General features: G+C 42.0%; 1 protein-coding gene across 8 annotated transcripts in view; it reads left to right on the forward strand.

Annotated features, from left to right (window-relative positions):
* The window catches only part of LOC105839323 (gamma-aminobutyric acid receptor subunit beta), a 75,012-nt gene extending 58,063 nt beyond the window's left edge, over positions 1-16,949 (forward strand). For 2 of the 8 annotated variants that reach the window (XM_012685556.3, XM_036282972.1), the window contains 5 exons: positions 6,344-6,481; positions 7,792-8,076; positions 8,780-8,925; positions 10,687-10,828; positions 11,441-16,949. In XM_012685556.3, the coding sequence (XP_012541010.1) occupies positions 6,344-6,481; positions 7,792-8,076; positions 8,780-8,925; positions 10,687-10,828; positions 11,441-11,586 (857 nt within the window). In that variant the 3' untranslated portion in view covers positions 11,587-16,949. Of the gene's footprint in view, positions 1-6,343; positions 6,482-7,791; positions 8,926-10,683; positions 10,844-11,440 lie in introns of those variants that run through there. The other 6 variants (XM_012685551.3, XM_036282971.1, XM_036282969.1 and 3 more) reach the window with 4 other exon arrangements.
* Positions 16,950-19,592: the final 2,643 nt, after the last annotated feature.

A 19,592-nucleotide genomic window follows, 5' to 3' on the forward strand; every position in this document is an offset into this window, starting at 1 on the left:
ACATTAATAACTCGTACATACGATAACATATGTACCGCGCAAATTGCCTGAATGAGTCAACACGATACGGTTAGGTTCAAATCAATATTATAACCATTACATAACAAATAATCAGAAAGGTAAACTAATACCTATGAAAATAATCGTGCACTCATAGTGCACTCGCGAAGATGCAAAATTTATAAGAACAAAATTCCGTTGATCGAGTCGAATTTCCAATAGTTAACGTAAATAATCGCGTGCTTCTCAATTGACGTCTTCTTGATCGTTCGGGCATATAGAAACGTTCAACCTGATCGATTTATACAGAATGATGGAAAAAGTTTGACTTTATTCGCCCCCGCTAAAAGATCTATATTAAAACTCAGTCAGTCGTGGAATAGGGTCGAAGGGTCACCGGAAGTCCGGCATACGAGATACCGCAGGGAGCCGACCAAGTTGGTCGATTAGTTTCGTTGAGTAGAACGCTCGGACTTTCGCGGGCGCCCTTTCGTCCTTAATTGGTCGGACTGCTCGAATAGTCGAGTTATTGCGATCGTTATAAGTTGTCGCGATACACGTCCTATCACGAATTACGGGAGAATGCTTGCACACAAATCGCCAAACTTTCGAGATAACTCGAAATATTTACAGGCTTCCATTAATTTTTACTCGGGTTCGACTGAATCTTTGTTGTTTTCTAATTTTCGAAGTTTGCGGGGAATTAAACAGACGGCAGAAACTAATGGTTAAAGTTAACCACTGTCAATAATCGATTATTAAGAAAACAAAGATCGCGATTTAGATCGTAAATCAGATTAATTATTTAATTTAATATCGTTTTCACACGCGTGCATATTCACTAATCTCAGCACATTTTTTTTCGCTTAGACTAAAAAGGAGAAAAGTTAATAATATTACGGTCGCGATTCTTATGTGCTTCACCTCTGACAATCCAAATTCTTGGTTCCTATTTATAATCGTAAATTCGATTTGACGAATGTTCCTACGCGCGAATTCTACTTGAGATGCGGCCGATGCGATCTATAAAAAGAAAGGCGAGAAAAGCGCAAAATTTGTAGAACTCTGGAGAGTTTCTTGATTAGTTTCGGATAGAGAAGTGTCGGGTCACGAACATCGTTTCGCTCTTAACTTAGCCATTAAACGAGATATTATTACCTCTCGCCGTATCGATTTTATATTTTCACAATGTTGAACAAGGATACTGGTTCGCGAGTATTTTTGCAATCTCCAATTTCCCACGATCTTCCAATGTGTACGAACAAAATAAAATTACTCTCGTATTATCTCATTCTCATGTTTCACCAAATCCATTTCTTAGGATATATGATCATGTATCATAATCTAGGATAAGAGCGGACGTGCAACTTGCAGTAATCGTCGACCATAGTCGTAGTAGCTCGCCTATCGTATTAACCAAGCTCGTCGACGCGAAACGATTGTGACTTTCGCGGCAAGGAAAAATGACAAAGGTTCGAATTCTGCATTCCTCGTGGGGTAGCTTCAACTATAAAGAGAAAAGGGAGATATGCATCAAATCCAACTATTAATACGTTTACAGGACACGCTTTATCACATCCTACGCAAAGACCGTATGCGAACGTATTTACGAGCATCCTCCGAAGGGTCTCCACTCTGCCAAGCTCTACCGCTGACTGTGAGTCGTCACGTCGGTCTTAGCGTGATTTCTCGGTCATTCGACAATAAATACGAATGTACCTGCCACGAATAATTAAAATACACACAACGTATCCTCTTTCTACGCTCTGTCGCCACCAAATGAAAATGTCTCGCGGATTACATACGCGCACGCAATAACGATAATAACCGTCAAAAAAATGGCGGTCTGCAATAATCATTTGTCCATGCGCTGCGCGAAGTGAGCGAGGATCTTTCTTCTTTTGCAGCTCGAAAATAAACGTTTGAGTGAACGTATGTAGTCCGCGTACGTGACGAACACATCTCTATAGAGAATGGAATCCGTTCCGTCTACGAGATCGACGGCGATTTCCTGCGGAAGGGACCTACGTTCAGGGAGAGAGAGATCACGCTGAACTAGATTTACCACCGAAGCACACGCACGATTGTAAATATATATTACAAACGAGAGCTCACGGCGTGCGAGTCGCCGTAAATCGATCCCGAGATCAAAAACGCAACGGAAGTGCGCTATTAAAAAACACTGTCACTACTTTTGCCACTCACCACTACCACCGCCATCACTTAACTTATCACTTATCGATCCTCCTCCTCCGAACCTGAAGGGCCTCCGACATATAGCACTGAGCCTCGTGTCCGGGGACGTAATAAGGGCCGACGACGGCCAGCCCCGAAGGAGGCTAAATCCAGAAACGACGTATCGATAATGGTCCGACCGAATTAAAACGCATTGTGCATCTAGCCCAGCGCATGTGAGAAAGAAAAAGACTGCAACATTACCCATGGCGTACCACGCTGTGGTCACGTTATCGGTATGCCTATGAATCTGCTTGTGAATCTCTAATTTTGATCTCTGCGACCTGTTTCGGTATACGTTCCTACCCTCCGACCCCTCGAGCAACTCTTGTACGTATACAGTAGAGCAATAGATATTATCTAATAACGTCGCATGTGTCGGCATGATTATTTAATTTTGGTCTAGTCCAGCGCAAGACGAAAAAGATATGTAAGTGGCATAGCTAAAAATGTATAATTCGTGCGAGACACTTTTCTTTCTTTTACGACGGCAATGTTTTACTCATCTTTTTTCAAGATCTTTGTTCTTTTACAGAAAAATGTTTCATTCACACGTACGTGATGAAGATAGTGTTCGAAAATTCCTTAAAAATTTACATCAGCATTGAATGCTTGACAGATAAATTGCACTTTTCGAAAATGTATATTCTAGATTATTACATTACGTGAAAGTAAGGGAATCACCACAAGAACGTAATTCCATCTCGTTGTATATACACACCAAACGAGCCTAATTAACTAAATCCTAATTCGAAACCTCGATAATATCATTCAGGGATAACGTTTGAATTTTAATGGAAGAGGACCGCGTAAAGCCGGTATGGAAATTCGCGTTTCTCGCAAAACACGGAGCATGGAGAACGGAGCATGTAGCATGGAGCATGCGGCACAGCAGGTGAAATGCGTGGTGTAAAGCATGTAGCACATATATGTAAATCTACCTTAATCCCCCGACCCTGTATGTGTCACTGCGTAGTATGCCAAGCACAAAACTCTGTTGTTTTTTTTTTCCTTTCTGCTTCTCCATATCTACTTATACACTCTCCACTTTTCGTCTTTGACCTAAACTTGCTACCACTACCATAGTCCTTGGGTATTTTGCTAATGTTGCCGCAGTCCTCCTCCCTGCAGCATTCAACACCCCTTCTCCCATTCTCCCCCGATCCTTTTATCTCTCGTAATGCTTAATGTTGCCCCCAGTCCAAAATTTTTTTATTAAAACTTTATAAAAGTATTAATTTTTATCTGCGCTGCACTTAATTATGCGATGACCATCGGCAAAAATAATGAAAAAAAATGAACGAACACACGTAATATTTTGCAACTTATTTTTTTTAGGGTTGTTTATTATTGCCCGCGAATGCAATTTTTCCATTCCAGATCTTTTTTAGTTTTATTTGCAAGTATAATGAATTCTTGCAATGAGAAATGCAAGAATGCAATTTAAACAAATACGATGAAAAAATATAGTATAAAAATAAAGATTAAAATATAAATTTGAGATATTATGAAATGTCATCATCGCTATTCTCTCGTTAATATGACAAGTGTAAACTTTTTATGTTAAAATACGGCATACGAAACCTGATGTTTCCAGAGCCTCGGACCGCTAGTGTTGACACGCTTGTCGCGAATCGTGACGTCATTACCGAAATTGTGATTTTGCGCGAGGCTGCGTCGCATGCAGCTGTGTCCGCCGTGCGGAATCACGGCGTAATACCGAACATGATAAAACGGGACAGCATTCGGAGCCGGATTCCAAAAACAAAAGCAATTAATTTGGCATATTCGGAGGCGTACCGCTTAATCCATATTTGGCCGATGCTCGCGCAATGTAGCCGCCACCGCGACGGAATGCCACTTTGGTGCCTGGAATGCGGTGTAACGATCATAATCACCTAAGATTCAGTTACGGAGGAATGTTTCTCGGTGCGGTATGTACGCGCTGGAGGCCGCGCGGTGGAATTAGAGAGGAACAAATTGGCGCGAATTATGATCTACAATCATCGAAACTCGATCGCGAGATACTCATTGGAGTAGGAGTAACCAATAGATTGAGTCGCCGAATCGGCTGCGTTTGTCTTACATATCTCTCATCTTTAGACAATTTTTATTACACAGAATGCAAAGAATCAATTCCCGCGTGGCCTTGGACGTATAATAACCGCAAGTTTGATTTTGAAAACATTATAAACGCTCCAGAAGGCATTACTTTGTGAGAATAAAATTATAATGTTTTTTATGTAAATTTAGAAGCAGGAAAAAGCTGGAATTATTATATATGACATATGAAATTGTCTCTCTACTTATATCGTAAATCTAAATCTTGATATAAGAAGAAATTCAGAATTCACAACGGCTCTTTTCCTTATAGCTACGGCTACGATATTACTCTTTTAAATTTTAGAATATTCTTTAAAAAAAAAAAAAACTTTGAAAAACACAAGACAATTACATTAAAATTACAATGCCTATCTCGGTGACGTTTATGATATAGCGGCACAAAGGGCATCCTAAATCGATTCCTCGCGAAGAGAAATTTATGCAAACAGAATTGAATCGCGATGCAACAACGGGAACCGTTTTAGGTTGCTCCTGCGATAACTTTGCTTTTAATTACTGTATTCCCCGAGGAGCCCATCCTTCCGTTCCAAAACCAAACACTACCTCAGTGTCTAATTATTGTATGTTAGAGCGAAGATATTTGTGTTCTTGTTCTCCCGGCAGTTGGATACACAATGCGCGATATTCGGTACAAATGGAACTCCGGCCCACATTCGGTCGGCATCTCGAACGAGGTGGAACTACCGCAGTTTCGCGTGCTCGGTCACAGGCAACGACAGACAACCATACACCTATCTACAGGTAGATATCCCCCTCTTATTCGTTCTTCCTTCTAAACTTGATCCAGAAGTTCGCGTGGATAACATATGTATGTATATGTATTGTAAAAATGTCAATTACGTAATTATTGCGCACATAATAATTATATAATTTAATCATTGTACATAATTATATAATTATCGCGATAAATCGTAATGAACATTATCGTAAGGAATAACGCCATCGGAGTAACACGGTACAACTTTTTTGTCCCAGGAATGTGTGCGAGTATGCACCATACTCACACATGCGGTCACAACTTTCAGATTCACTTTATTATTATGTAATATGCCTTGAAAACTGAATAAGTGTCTTGTGTGAGCATATATACATATGTATAGAATATGAATCCTGTTTTTGCCCGCATCGATATGCACCGATCACTGTGTTGTCTTATCGTGAACACATTTAATTATGTAAGAACGAGCTTGCTCAGTGGGACAGCGTAGTCCTATGGCCATTCATTTCGACCGATCGACTGATCGACTCATTGATTTTTATCCACATTACGGAAGACGCAGACGATAATTAAGTCACGCGTATCCATCGTTCCCAAATTTGGTTCCCTCTTCGCTGTAGGTGGACGTTATACTTTTTTTTATCAGTCATTATATATCAATACTGATCTGCAGCAAATGAATCACATCTTTCAATCTGCAGAGTAGTAAATAGATTTTCTCCTAATGCGCGCAGATAATAATGAGTTTCCACATCTCTATCCTAACAGATACACTCTCGAGCATATTGCTAATGGATTTCAGGAATAGTATTACGTCCACCTTCAGCCTAACATCCACCATCCACAACATCAAAACAATAATCGACACAACGGACTCGTAAATACGGATGATACGCGCCTTCTGCTTCTCGATCGTATCCAACAATCGAGAAGATCGTCCATTACGATCTCTCATTACACGCCAGATATTCCGCCCACATGCTCCCTTAAAGTTCAGTTTAATTTGGGCTCTCGATAGCTCTCTTCGCAAAGGTAATCCCATATAGAGAAGGACAGAGAGTAAGATAAACTGAGAGAGACAGATAGATAGAAAGAGAGAAAGGAATGAAAATTGTGAACAAAGAAAAAGGGGAAAAAGTGAAAGAGAGCGGACTCGTAAGGTTTGATGGGGGTGCGAGGTAAGTGGAGGCCCCCTCGGAGCTGAAATGCGTTGAGGGCTTCCGCGAAGGTACGTACCAACCGCGGGGGGTCTCTCTATTTTTTCAGTCGGATACACGATGAGGGACATCCGGTACAAGTGGAACGAGGGCCCAAACAGCGTCGGGGTCAGCAACGAGGTCTCCCTGCCTCAGTTCAAGGTCCTCGGTCATCGTCAACGAGCCATGGAGATTAGTCTTACCACCGGTAACGTATAAACACAACCCCGCCCCCCCCCCACCACCAACAAATAATTGTTCAACCCTCGCTTTTAACGGCATGGGTAAGGTGGAGAGACACGTGAGCGCTATCCGATGTCCGCAGGCGCAATTGTCGCTATTAAGAAAAAAAGAACCGTCGTACATATAAAATCCTGTGTACCTTACTTACGTAAAGCCGTCGATCGATCGATCGATCTCTCTCTTTCTCGTGATCTCGCGCGTCATACAATCTCGTCGAATAACGGAGCTGGCTGGTATTAAACGGATCGCCGACTTGAACGTTTCTCGCGTTCGACGGCAGTGGATTTTCCTCGAGAAATCATCGCTACATTCCTCTACTCGGTTAGAATGAAACTTTGGGCGAGCGAAATTATCTTCATACTGCTGTCATGGTGTTTCAACGTCAATCTCTACGACAGGTTCTCGCGCTAGTTTCTCGTGGCGCAAACAAATTCCTTGTGTCAAGTCGATGTAATATGCACTCTATCTAAAGACAGTTTTAGCACTTGTTAAGCTGCAGTCTATCATCCCTCGATATGTTTGTACTACTCTCTTAATACATCGCAAGCGATGAATTAAATGGTGCACGATCAATTCTAGTAGCAAAAAAAAAAAAAACTTTCTTCTCGATACATCTTTTCACGATAATGGCACGCGAGAAATAAATTGTCGCCAATCTGTTAAAATAGAAGAAAAAGCACATTGGGTGCAAACTGCAATAGACACAACTCGATTTTCCATTCTAGTCGATTCCTCATTTTTCTCCTTACAACTACATCTCGAACCTTTCGATCGGCGCACAATACACGCCGCCGGCATACTTCAACGTAACATGCATGCATGCATGCATATCTACACTGACTGACGTATACAACACGAGCACGAAGAGTTGCGCATCGACGAATGCGAATTTCACTTAACATCCAGCCAGCTCTGGCGCGTCGTATTTCCGGCCGGTACAAGGAATAGAGAGAGCTACTCGCGAACAATGAAACTGCACCGCTTCCCCTGGCAAAGGCCAGCGACAGAACGGGAGATCGAGCAAGAAGAACGAAGAGAGATCGAAGGGAGAAGAGCACAACGAGAACGAGTGGAAGCGGGATAGACAGTGACAGAGAAAGAGAAAGAGGGAGAATGAGAGAGAGAGAGAGAGAGAGAGAGAGATAAAATGATAGAGAGAGCGAGAAAGAGAGAGAGAGAACAGTGAGGAGGAAGGACAGTGAGCACGGGAGATAAAGAGACATTAAATAGCGCCTCTCAGTCTCCCTGTCCTGACCTTCGATCTTTTAATCGTAGGGAATTACTCGCGGCTGGCCTGCGAGATCCAGTTCGTACGGTCGATGGGCTACTACCTGATCCAGATCTACATACCCTCAGGGCTGATTGTCATAATATCGTGGGTGAGCTTTTGGCTAAACCGAAACGCGACCCCCGCTCGGGTGGCCCTCGGAGTAACCACTGTGCTCACTATGACGACCCTAATGTCCTCGACGAACGCGGCGCTACCAAAGATCTCCTACGTCAAGTCCATCGACGTCTATCTGGGCACCTGCTTCGTCATGGTCTTTGCCTCGTTGCTCGGTGAGTGCGATCGTGTACTCTTCCGTGCCTTTACGTCGCTGCCATTAAGCTTTCCATCCTGCGTCCTCTCATATACTCCGTATAGCTCGGAGCCGTGCCGTTCCAGTAGCGAGCTCGTAGAGTATCGTAGACGGATACTTGTGCAGGGCTCACGTGACAAATGCAAGGGACCCATTTTCCTCGAAATCGTTATGCCGATGACGTCAAAATGTTCGTCGGTCCGAACGTTCGTTCCGGTCGCTACGGAACGGCGGCGCCTCGGAAACGGTTTTCAAGTGACCGCGAAAAACAGGGAAGGATCAATACGGGTGACAGAGAGAGAGAGAGAGAGAGAGAGAGGGAGAGGGAGAGAGAGAGAGAGAGAGAACCCCGTGGTTTTCGTTCAATCGATTAGCTCGACACGATTTGATACACACATTGTTGCATTTTCACGACTGCGATTGCGAGTACCTCATTACATACGACACCATGGTACTTCGCCATCGCGGTGTTCTGCATGATCGAGGTTTCCAGGGAGACGGCTTTCTTCCATCTGCACGTGAGCTCTACACAAGTACCGGGAGCGCAAGCATGAGTGAGATTCTCGACGGATGGAAGTGGGCCCCGTGAACCGGGCTTCCCGCCCGGATCTTACAGTGGCAGACGTGTCATGGCATTGTATGCCTACGTGTTTTTCATTCCCGTGGATTCTTATTCTTCGCAGAATACGCCACGGTGGGCTACATGGCGAAGAGGATTCAGATGCGGAAGAATCGGTTCCAAAAGATAGCCGAGAGCATGAAGGCCGCGAGCGAAAATCCAGGACCCCGCGTGCCCGGTGATCACGGCGATCACGCGCCTAAGCAAACTGTGAGTAGCGACGGCCAGATTGTCGTCGTTCCCGTTCGAATTTCTTTCTTCCATGCAGAATGTCGTTTTGTCATCGCGTACGACCAGGAGATCCAGACGTACTAGCGCTCCCCTGGACGATTTTACACGCTTTCTTTCAGCGAGTAGACGATCGGCTCTGTCAAGATATCCAGATGTCCCGATCGTGGCACAATTACAGATTTATGCATAATCAGTAGCACTTGTTTCATAATTTTATGGCTCCCGAGAGCTGTGTGACGTTATATAACCATACACATACAACAGACATCATCTATTTTTCCTCAATGGCAACGGCGAATGAAGTCTCAATTAATAATAAATTCTAAACTATCAAAATTTAAAACAATAACTTGACACCGAATGATATGGTGTAATCGTCGTTAAATTTTGTCTTTAATATACGGCAGTAACCCCCTTTACCCTTAATAGGCAACGGCAAACGAATATTAGAGCTAATCAAGCTCTTCTTCCTCGTCACAAGGGCAGGCTCAACAGGACGAAGCCGAGCATTATTCTCGATCCGGCTCAGCACGTACCATCGCGCAATGTAAATATGCACACTATCCCCTCCCCTTAAAAAAAAGAGAACTAAAAACGGCAGGCTCGACACACGAAAGGTCAAAAGCTAAAAGGTTCTGCGAAATGAATTTCCCATTCGGCCGCGCAACGCGCCGGACAACGTGCTTCGTGCCAACACGACGCACTATAAATTTTCTTTTAATCTTGGGTATTGTAGACCCGCTCTCCCCCTTCCTCTCTCGGAAAACAGAAAATATTAAAAGACCGGAAAAGAAAGAGAGAGAGGAGACAATGTAGGAGAGCGGAAAGAAGTGAGTAAACGAGCAACAGAGATGAATGAGACGGACGACGGAGGACGGTCATAAAGCGTCGGATAAGAGGATGAGACGTTTTAATTAATTATTATTACATAGTTAATTATTCATGCTATACAGTAGTAAAATGCCTAATGACGTTACGTGATTCTTTTAATTACATACCACGTTAATTACGCTTCTTTCAAAACTTGATTTTTTTTTTCGAAACATAAAAAAGGATAAATATGAATATAATATCTTTGATAATTTTCTTATTCTTTCAAATAAATATTAATAATAAAATCTAATTAAGAAAAATAATGAAACTATCAAATATACTCTACAATCTTACAATTTCCTGCAGCTTATAACAATTAATAATTTAAAAAAAAGAAATAAAATTCTAATTTGCACAGACCCAAAATATAAATATAATAACAGACCTCAAATATAAATATGAGTCTATAACGATTAATTGTACGTCAGTAACTAATAAAGTTAATAATAATATTAATAATTTTCCCGCATCTCATTCCAACAGTATCAATTAGCATCACATACACCAGCTTTTAATTAAATTTTCACCAATCCGTTTTGCTTGAGCACGAGCAATCACACCGCGCGTTTCTACGAACCGCGGTTCTTCTACGAGAGACTTTCCCTATATCTCGCATAAAATATTTATCGAACAAAACTAAAAGTCGCAACAGCGACATAAAAGCAGGTGAGTCTCTCGAACACTGATCGCTCCGATGACTACGTAAAATCGGAGTAACATCACCGCGTTGAACGATAAAAATATACACTGCCCAGTCCTCGGTGTCGCATGCCAATTCGACAAAAGTTTACGGGGTAAACCTCGGGTGAGGGACACCCCACGGCAAACTGCCGTGTCTCTTGTAAGTGGTCCCATGTTGTCCAGGAGGTGCGGTTCAAGGTGCACGACCCAAAGGCACACAGCAAAGGTGGGACACTCGAGAACACCATAAATGGTCGCGCCGATGAAGAGTCGGCGGGCGCGCCGCAACATATTATTCATCCTAGCAAGGACATCACCAAGCTCTACGGTATGAGTAGACCATGTACGCACTTTTATTACACTATTTTACCCCCCGCCTGGCAAGCTATCAAACAATATTCGATTCTTAGCTTGGCAGGCTGTCTATTTCAACGAGCTTCTGAACGGTGCATAATAAACGTTATTGTACGGTTTAACCGTCAGCGAGCTCGGAAGGCCACCGGCGTGGTGTCATCGTCGGGTAAAGGGCCTGACAAGGCCGTCAATTGTACAGTATGGACATCGAGTGCTTTGAACTTCGCGAAGACCATGCAATATTCATGGCCGATGATACCACGCGCCTGCGCTCGGCCGTTGTATAATATATATATATATATATATATATATATATACATACATATATTTCTTTCTACGCTTTAAACACCGTCCGAAAACGCTTGTCACTGATCATCTCATTAAAAAGCTTTTTGCATTTTAAAAAACATTTGTATACAATTTATTTTCAAGCATTACGATGCACTATTAGACGCTTCTTGTACCTACCTAAAGGATAAACGGCACTGCGCGAACTCGGAAGCTCACTGAAATATGCAATTCTTTCCCTCCCCTAATCTCGTATCCGTCATGATTGTTCTAAGTCACTTTGATGTTTCTCAAATAGGCATAACGCCGTCGGACATCGACAAGTACTCCCGCATCGTATTCCCAGTATGTTTCGTTTGCTTCAATCTGATGTACTGGATCATTTACCTCCACATCAGTGACGTGGTCGCGGACGATCTCGTGCTACTCGAGGAGGCCAAGTAAAAACGGCGGCGTCGCGGTGCTCCTAATCGACGAGGGAGAAGGGCAAAAGAGTGCACAGAAACGAGCATTCTTGCGCGTAAGAATGGGACAAGGATCGATTCGCGAAAGAGGAAGCGAAAAACGGTTCAAGGAGGATAAATCGAGACGCGCTTGGTGACTACTTCAGGACGAGAGTAGTAAAAGCGAGTAGTAAAAGCGAACGACATCCGAGACAGCCGTACACCCAGCTCGCAAACCGGAGAGGTGCTCTCGAAACGTGCGCTTAGGTCCGCCTCGAGAGCATGGTAACCACTTCTCCACTGGAAGTAGTAGCGGACAAATACGGCCGCGCGGTCGCCTAGACCCGGAGTAGGACTACTTCGCGATCACTGGCAAGTAGAAACGTGAACGAACAGCTCGGACTCTGGCGTGGCTTGCCAAACGCGCGCTCCCACTACTTGCCCGCGGCGTCGTGGCTACCGCAATTTCTACCGGGCAGCAGACACTCGTTCATCAATCAGCGATCGGGCACGCGTTAAGCCTCGGCTATTCTCGCTGTCCACACACGAGGCGTCTTCGTTAAAGACTCTATATATATATACATAAATAAACAAATATATGTATATATATATATATATAGATACGTCGCGCGATACATAGAACTAAATATGTCGCGACGCAAGCGAATCGGCAGGCAGGAGCTCAATCGCGGAAAGGCGAATCCACGAGCATACATACCATAAAACATTGCCAGTCTAGGTATCTCTAGTTCTTAAACGGAGAAAAATACCTTCGATATAAACACTTGTCAATTTAGCCACCATTATACATAGTAACGTTAACTAACGCTAAGAACAACTCGTCGGTTTGAAGCGACGATTCAATCGAGAGCAACTTGAGGACGGAAAAATATAGGATTATCGACGTTCGTCGAGGTCGAGGATGAATCGTCGCTCTGACGCCGTCAGCAGCGTTCGCGCGCAGAGGAAACGTAGCGGAAATCGCATGGTGGCATGTGTGCGCGTGTATGCAAGCGAATGAGAGAGAGAGAGAGAGAGAGAGAGAGAGTGCGAATGAACGCGCGAGCACTAGTGTATGAGTGAAGAACGTAGAACGAAAAAACGGCGGGAAAATTCATATTCCAAACGAAGATAAACAATGTACTATCGGAGACTGGTGCGACTTATTATCTCTTAAGTACAGTAAGTATATGTATATTAACATATTGTATAAACGCACGCGCGTACGCGGCCACGTTAGGTATGCGCGTACATGCATATTAGACACGTGCGTGCACACGTGCGTACGCAGGACGCGTACGAACGATCTCGCGTGAGCATTCTCTACGCGCGAGGGAGAGAGATGACAAGTGGAAGGGGATAACGCGACGCGGGACGCCCACGACGAAAGCGGCTCGGGTTTCACGGTGGCGGCCTCACTTCAACATCCGCATTTATTTGGATTACGGCCAAGTAAGAGCCAAATCTCTCTCTCTTTTCATTTCGTAGGACTTTTTTACGATTTTTCACCGCGCGACTTTTGTATTTCTGTATGTATATGACTCACGTCGCCGCTACGGTAAAATCGGTGTAACTGTCGTCACTCGTCCCCAGGGCGTCCCTACGTGCGTGTGCACATGGCTCAATCGGGAGTACTCTTAGCTCGTACTACGTAGTCGCGACTGTTTACATAGGGAAACTCCCGGGACGTAATGATTATAGATCGGACGTAAAAATACTCTAATCGAGTTGATAAAAATTGAGGGGGACAATGGACCAAGGCAGAATGCAACTCGGCATTCGTTCGATATCTGCTTTTACTTAAAAGATATTTTCGTTAAAAAATAATTAATATATTATATACGTTTCACAAATATGGTAAAAATCATGGCGGAGAAACAGATGTGATAAAAATTAATTTATACACTCGCAATTATCATCCTGTTAGTAAGAGGCTGTTACTCCAAAATATTAGAACATTTCCATTGAGAATTTTATTCGCGCATCTTAAATTACATTCGTTTGTATATATTGCCTGTAACGATAACAAACCAACGCAGCCGGATTTTGTTTATTTAATTTATGGCTAATCCCATCAACATCCTTTATAGTATTTATGCAAGATGAGAAAGACAGTAAAATACAATCTCTCTTATTTGTGCGAATTGTTTTTAGCTCCGAGTTTACAACGGTCTTCTCGTTTCAACGTATTTCGTGGCCCAATGTTTTGTCAATTTAATTAACGTTAATTGCATGGTGTTCTACTTCCTTCTCTCGCTGCGCACTCGCTACTCGTACTTTCTGAAATCCTGTTCACCATTACGGGCCATCGATCACTTACACAAGAAGTTTCCAAAACCTACACTCGAAACTTTCTTCTTTGCGCTCTTCATATATAAACTACCTAGTAGCCGAGCTACTTTCTTTTAAATGTAGCCAATTCTGCCTCTTGGATTGGATGCTATCTTTCGCTGTTGTAATTTTCATAATTATTCATCTTAATAATTAAACTTCAATTTAAAACTTTATTGTATCTTATTTGAAATTGATATTGAAAAATAAACTCTTATATTACGTATATTTATTTCTTAAAAACTTGACTCTTTAAAACTTGCCAATCTCCAAGCGCTGGCAATATAAGAACAATTGAGCGACATTCTTTTTAGTTGGACTTCTGATGTTTATGATTTAGGAAAAGCGCGGAAAACTTCAGGAACGTTCTATATATACATATATACATGCAAGCTCTCTTTTTGCTGGCCTTCTCTCTTGCTCCTTGGACGTAGCGGCTGACTGCAAGCTGGGCCGTGGAAGCTTGCCATTCAGGATATCGACCAGCTGACACGCCCAACCCACCCTCTGACTCTTTCTCATCCCTTCTAACGCCCTCCCCCCCCTTCCCCCCATCCCCACCGCTCTTACTCTTCCTCTCCCCATTCTCGTCCTCCATTCTATTTCGCAATCGCCAAATAGTCCGTTCACGAAACGCTACTGTCAGTCGTGCATTTAATAAGGAGATCGTTGTCTTGGCATACCCCGTGAGAATTCTTTATGGGAACAGATATCGGTAGTCCAGAATTCTGCCTTGGGTCACTATTCCATCTCAGATATTCGAAAGAAACGAAGGAGGGATGGTCATATATGAGCGTCACGTTTTATCAATGCGATTTTTATTAGATAACATCGGTCAACTTTATCGGTTTTCTCATCGAAAAGAGAATTACGAATTCTCAGTAGAAACGATTACACGGCATTTTTAGCATTTCAATTACGAGAGATACAACCTAAATAAATTACTAAATTCAATCAACAACGTTCTTTTGCTGAACAAACGTTTAAATTTCACACAAAAATCGAAAAATAAAAATATAAAAGTACATACATTTTCAAGTAACTAAATTGTCAAAGCTGCGCGTATAAAAAAAGCACTAGTTTAGATTTTTTTTTTAATACACTCGATTAAATATGATTCTCTAAATAATATAAACAACGTCATTAAAACGGTTTGTAAGATATTCAGAAAACATCTAATAATAATTAATAGACCTCTTAGGTATGTTAATAACATTTTAGACATTTTTAGATGTTTTTTTAATGAATGTCTTGTTCAAATTGATATCGACAAATCTGATTCTAAAAAATAATTCTAGGACCGTGAATAAGAAGTAACTTTAAAAATTTCAAGTATCTACGTCAATTTTGTATTTTCATAGTAGCTCGTACTTTAGAATCACAATTTGAGACCGGTATAATTTCGATCGCGATTTTCCGTTGTCGCAAGTAAACAATAGCGGCGAGCTCTCGGTGTTCACAACGTCCAAATTTCAAGTCAGTGAGTTATGCCGGTTCAATTTAAATCGTTGTACTTTTATTCTTTCGCGAAGATGATTGCACGCGCTTTCTGGCTTTCTCGACTTTTCCAGACACCAGCGCGATTAAATGACACCCGGTAGACTTACACCTCGCGTAGTTCAGATGCGACAATTCATCATCGCGGACACACTCGATCGCGGCGTTTGATCCGCGCGTTTAATTCACTTATTTCGCTTCCGCGTTTTCCGCGCCGAACACTCGTCATCCGGTTCTCAATCGCGGTCACGCGATAATGCAAATAACAGCGGTGCGAGTTTGTTGTGCGCGAGAAGGCGCAAATCGCGTGCCCAGCCCTCGTTCGTTTCTTTCTTCGGCTGCACTCGTACATAATATATAAGTATCGATACATTTCTCCACGTCCGCCCCAACCGGAAGCGTTGTGTGCAATTTATATAACTATACATCCGTTGTCTATTCGGAGTCTCTATAATAACGGGAGAGAAGTGGGGGGGGGGGGGGGAAGAGGATCTAACTCGTTTTATCGTTGTGATATATTCTATGGTAGCTATATGCATTTATTCGCGCGTACATGATGACATATACGCGTGCCTATTGTTTACACTGGATCTTTAAGTGGGACAAACGGCGGGAATTGGCGTGTCCATGGTCAGAGGCGATGAAAAACTCTTCCTTAGATAGGCATACAGTTAGGTGTAAAGTAAAGCAAATAATTAAATAACGTAATAATTAATTAACTATATAGAACGAAATAATTAACGTAATAAAGAACGCGTCGATGCATCTCGCGATACATGTTAGCATCGAATGAACGATATTCCTTTTGAATGCGCGATATTAAATCAATCCATCAATTGTTAACGTAATAATGATCGATTACGAACGATGCTATTATAATTCAGAATAATCGATTACGCATTAATTTTTTTGAGAATACGCGCATCCGTTATAATTTCTTGAACGCTTAGATTCCCTATTCATTTAACTCATTATGAGGTTATCGGGAATATCTTGTTATTATATGTATAATTCTATTATTTGTGTAAGATATTCGTATAACGTTCGAATGAATTTCTAACATTATGCATTTGCTTGAGCTGAATAAGTATTCGAAGTTAGGAAACTTCGTTGATCCAACGTTGAAATGAATTTAGTAGCAGAAGACTCATAATCAAGTGTATTCATTTACGATAATTCAATCGCTCAACGCGATTTCTTGTGCCGAATATAAACAAAAAACGCGTGCATTGTATAAGCGCAAATCGAGATTATGCACGTCATACGGGACGCGTCAATTCCCTACAGACGTCACGATCGACAATTATTATTATTATTAATCTCACTAAAATTTTTATTACCTTTATTATTATCTTTATTATCGTTAATCATTATAAATGACCGTTTAAACATAACGGCGTTCTTTATCCTCTGGCAGGATGATTACTTGCGTTATCAGCGGGCACTTATATCGCGTATAATGTTACTAAATAGATGAAGTCGTTATAAAAACAAAGAGCAGCCGGCGCGCAGGCATCTCGAGATTTAATGAGAAGGGAGAGATACAGAGAAAAATACACAAACTATTAATATTATATAAATCGATCACATTTTGTAAATACGAGTTTTATACAGAGCATTGTATTCGTTAAACAAAGAGAGTACCTATTATATATATATATATATATATATATATATATATATATATATATATATACGCATATATATATATATATATATATATATATATATATATATATATACGCAAATGTAGTGCACACGAAATGTGACTGTTCGCACGTATTTAGGTAAATCACTTTTAAAGTATAGGAAAAAAGAGAAACCAAAGTAGACTGGAAGAACGTCGGGGGCCGAAAAGTTAGTGCGTACGTTCATTCGTTCATTCGTTCATTCGTTCGTTCGTTCGTTCGTTCGTCCGTATTCGTTCATTCGCAGCGAATGTAGGTCATAAAAATCGACAGCTCGAAATTGATTATATACTTGCCGACCATCTGCGTAATGACGGAGATTCGGAGTATCTTCCGCGATCGCCGACCGGCCGACGAAGACCAGAAGAGTCGATCTATTATATATATACATATAAATATAAATATATATATATATACATACTCGTATAAATTTTTATATTTTATCATTATGCGTAGATAAGGGCGACGACGTGAGAGAATACTACGTGGTCGAGCTTTTTATCAATCCATCCACGTATTACGCATTCGCAATCATTATTCGTCTGCGGACGTAAGCGTAAAAATTGCTCAAAACATGGTTGTCAAGTCACCAGCGGATATACAGAAATCATAAGTAATTTATTTGAGTCTTATAGAAAACATCCATCGGCAAGATTACATTTATCACGTGTATCAACGGCGTGTAAGAACGTCAGAGGCGAGCCTCTCGCAAACCGGAACAGTTTACCTCATTTTTACCTCTAGCATTATCGCTAGCTAGCATTATAGCATTTCACGACGAAGTCATCATAGTTGACGAGAAACTATCGACAGGACGAACGCTCACGTCGTTCGGTCATCCTTGCCGCGAAAACGAGAAACTCTTCTGGACGGTACGCAACACGGCAGAATCGCCACCGGCGTATATGTACTCTGACAAGACCACGACAGTTCAAGCCGCGTTGTAATGAAAACTGCCAACTTCATATTGCAATATACGTTTTAGTCAATCGTGGCGACGTAAAAAAAAAAAAAAAAAAAAAAACGACGGGAAATAGAGCGAACGGTGCGGTCATTTCGGGTGACGATGAGAAACGTTGAACGCCGATGTATCTCCGATCGCGTCAATTGGTCAATTCGAAATATTCGCGATGGAAGCTCGAATGATGGATCAAACGATTGATAGCCGAGTACAAATCGCGATACGTTCGATCAATCGCACGCGCATTCCGTGTAACTTTACAATTTCACAGTTCTATAAAATTTGCATAATTCTTCTGAATCCTGAATTCTATATTCCACCAATTAAAAAGTTATTTTTAACTTGCGCGAAAAAAATCCAGGTGACGCATCAAAGTTATCTATTATTTAACATTATTAAACAAACGATCACTTGACAAGTATAAAAAAATATAAATGTATCATATTATATACAATAAACCTTGTTGCGTTGTAAAATCATGCACAATTGAATTGAGATGACTATTGCGCAATGTTAAATTAAATTATATTACTTATCGCAAATGTCCAAGTACAAGTATCGGGGATAGTCTTCACGGAATAAGTGAGCGAACGATTGAAGCGGGACGTTTCCAATTGGTATTTATTAATCACAAAGCGTGGCGCTGCACAAGAACACGAAGGAAACGAAATTGATCGAAAGGCATTTGGGAGAAATTAGGGAAGACGAAACTTGTAGAGAGTTTGTAGAAGCAGAAGATATGTGATTGCGATTTAGCCGCAAGCGAGAAGCGTGAACATACACGTGAAACTACGGCATAGCGATCGTTTGTATTTAACCAGTCCTAAAACACCTCTCGCCTTGTCGCCGGGGATTCCGCAGTTCGTACCAGCTGCTTCCGATATTTCTCGCAACCGCCGTTCACTCGAGAGATAGTTGAGAATTTCGAGCAGCGTCGAATCGAGCCTGACGGATTTCAGGGATGCAATCTTCAGTTATCACAGGAAATTGAGGTCCCTCCTCACCGGGGGATCGGCCGCGTACTTCTCATGCATTGCGATCGAGATCGCTCCGTGAACTATCTCGATCGCGATCGAGAAAGTTCGGCGGGAAATGCAAATACGACGAAGAGTGCATCCCCTCGTGGGTGAAAGCGGGGGGAGGGAGGGGGAGAGAGAGTCTGCATTGCTTCGCGAAAAAGCGCGGGAAAGCGGGGATCGGCGAACGCGAACGAAACTCTGAATGAAAGAACGAAGACGATAGTGTGGCGCGACGAGTCGTCTCGACGAGAGTACCAAATTCTAAAATGTATTTAAAGACACACGCTAATTGCATTATACTGTAGAAAACGTATTCTACGAAAACGTAAACTGTAAGAAAGACTATGTAGATACACCTACACGTACCCGTAACACGTACGCGTATACACGAAAACACGGACACGCGGCCGTTGCACGCATCACACAATACGTACACACATACACACGTGACACGTAACCGGACACCTAAAAATACCCCTCTAGATTGGGCGATTATCATCTCGAGAAGCGA

Source organism: Monomorium pharaonis, chromosome 2 (genome assembly GCF_013373865.1).
Source record: "Monomorium pharaonis isolate MP-MQ-018 chromosome 2, ASM1337386v2, whole genome shotgun sequence".
Lineage (NCBI taxonomy): Eukaryota > Metazoa > Arthropoda > Insecta > Hymenoptera > Formicidae > Monomorium > Monomorium pharaonis.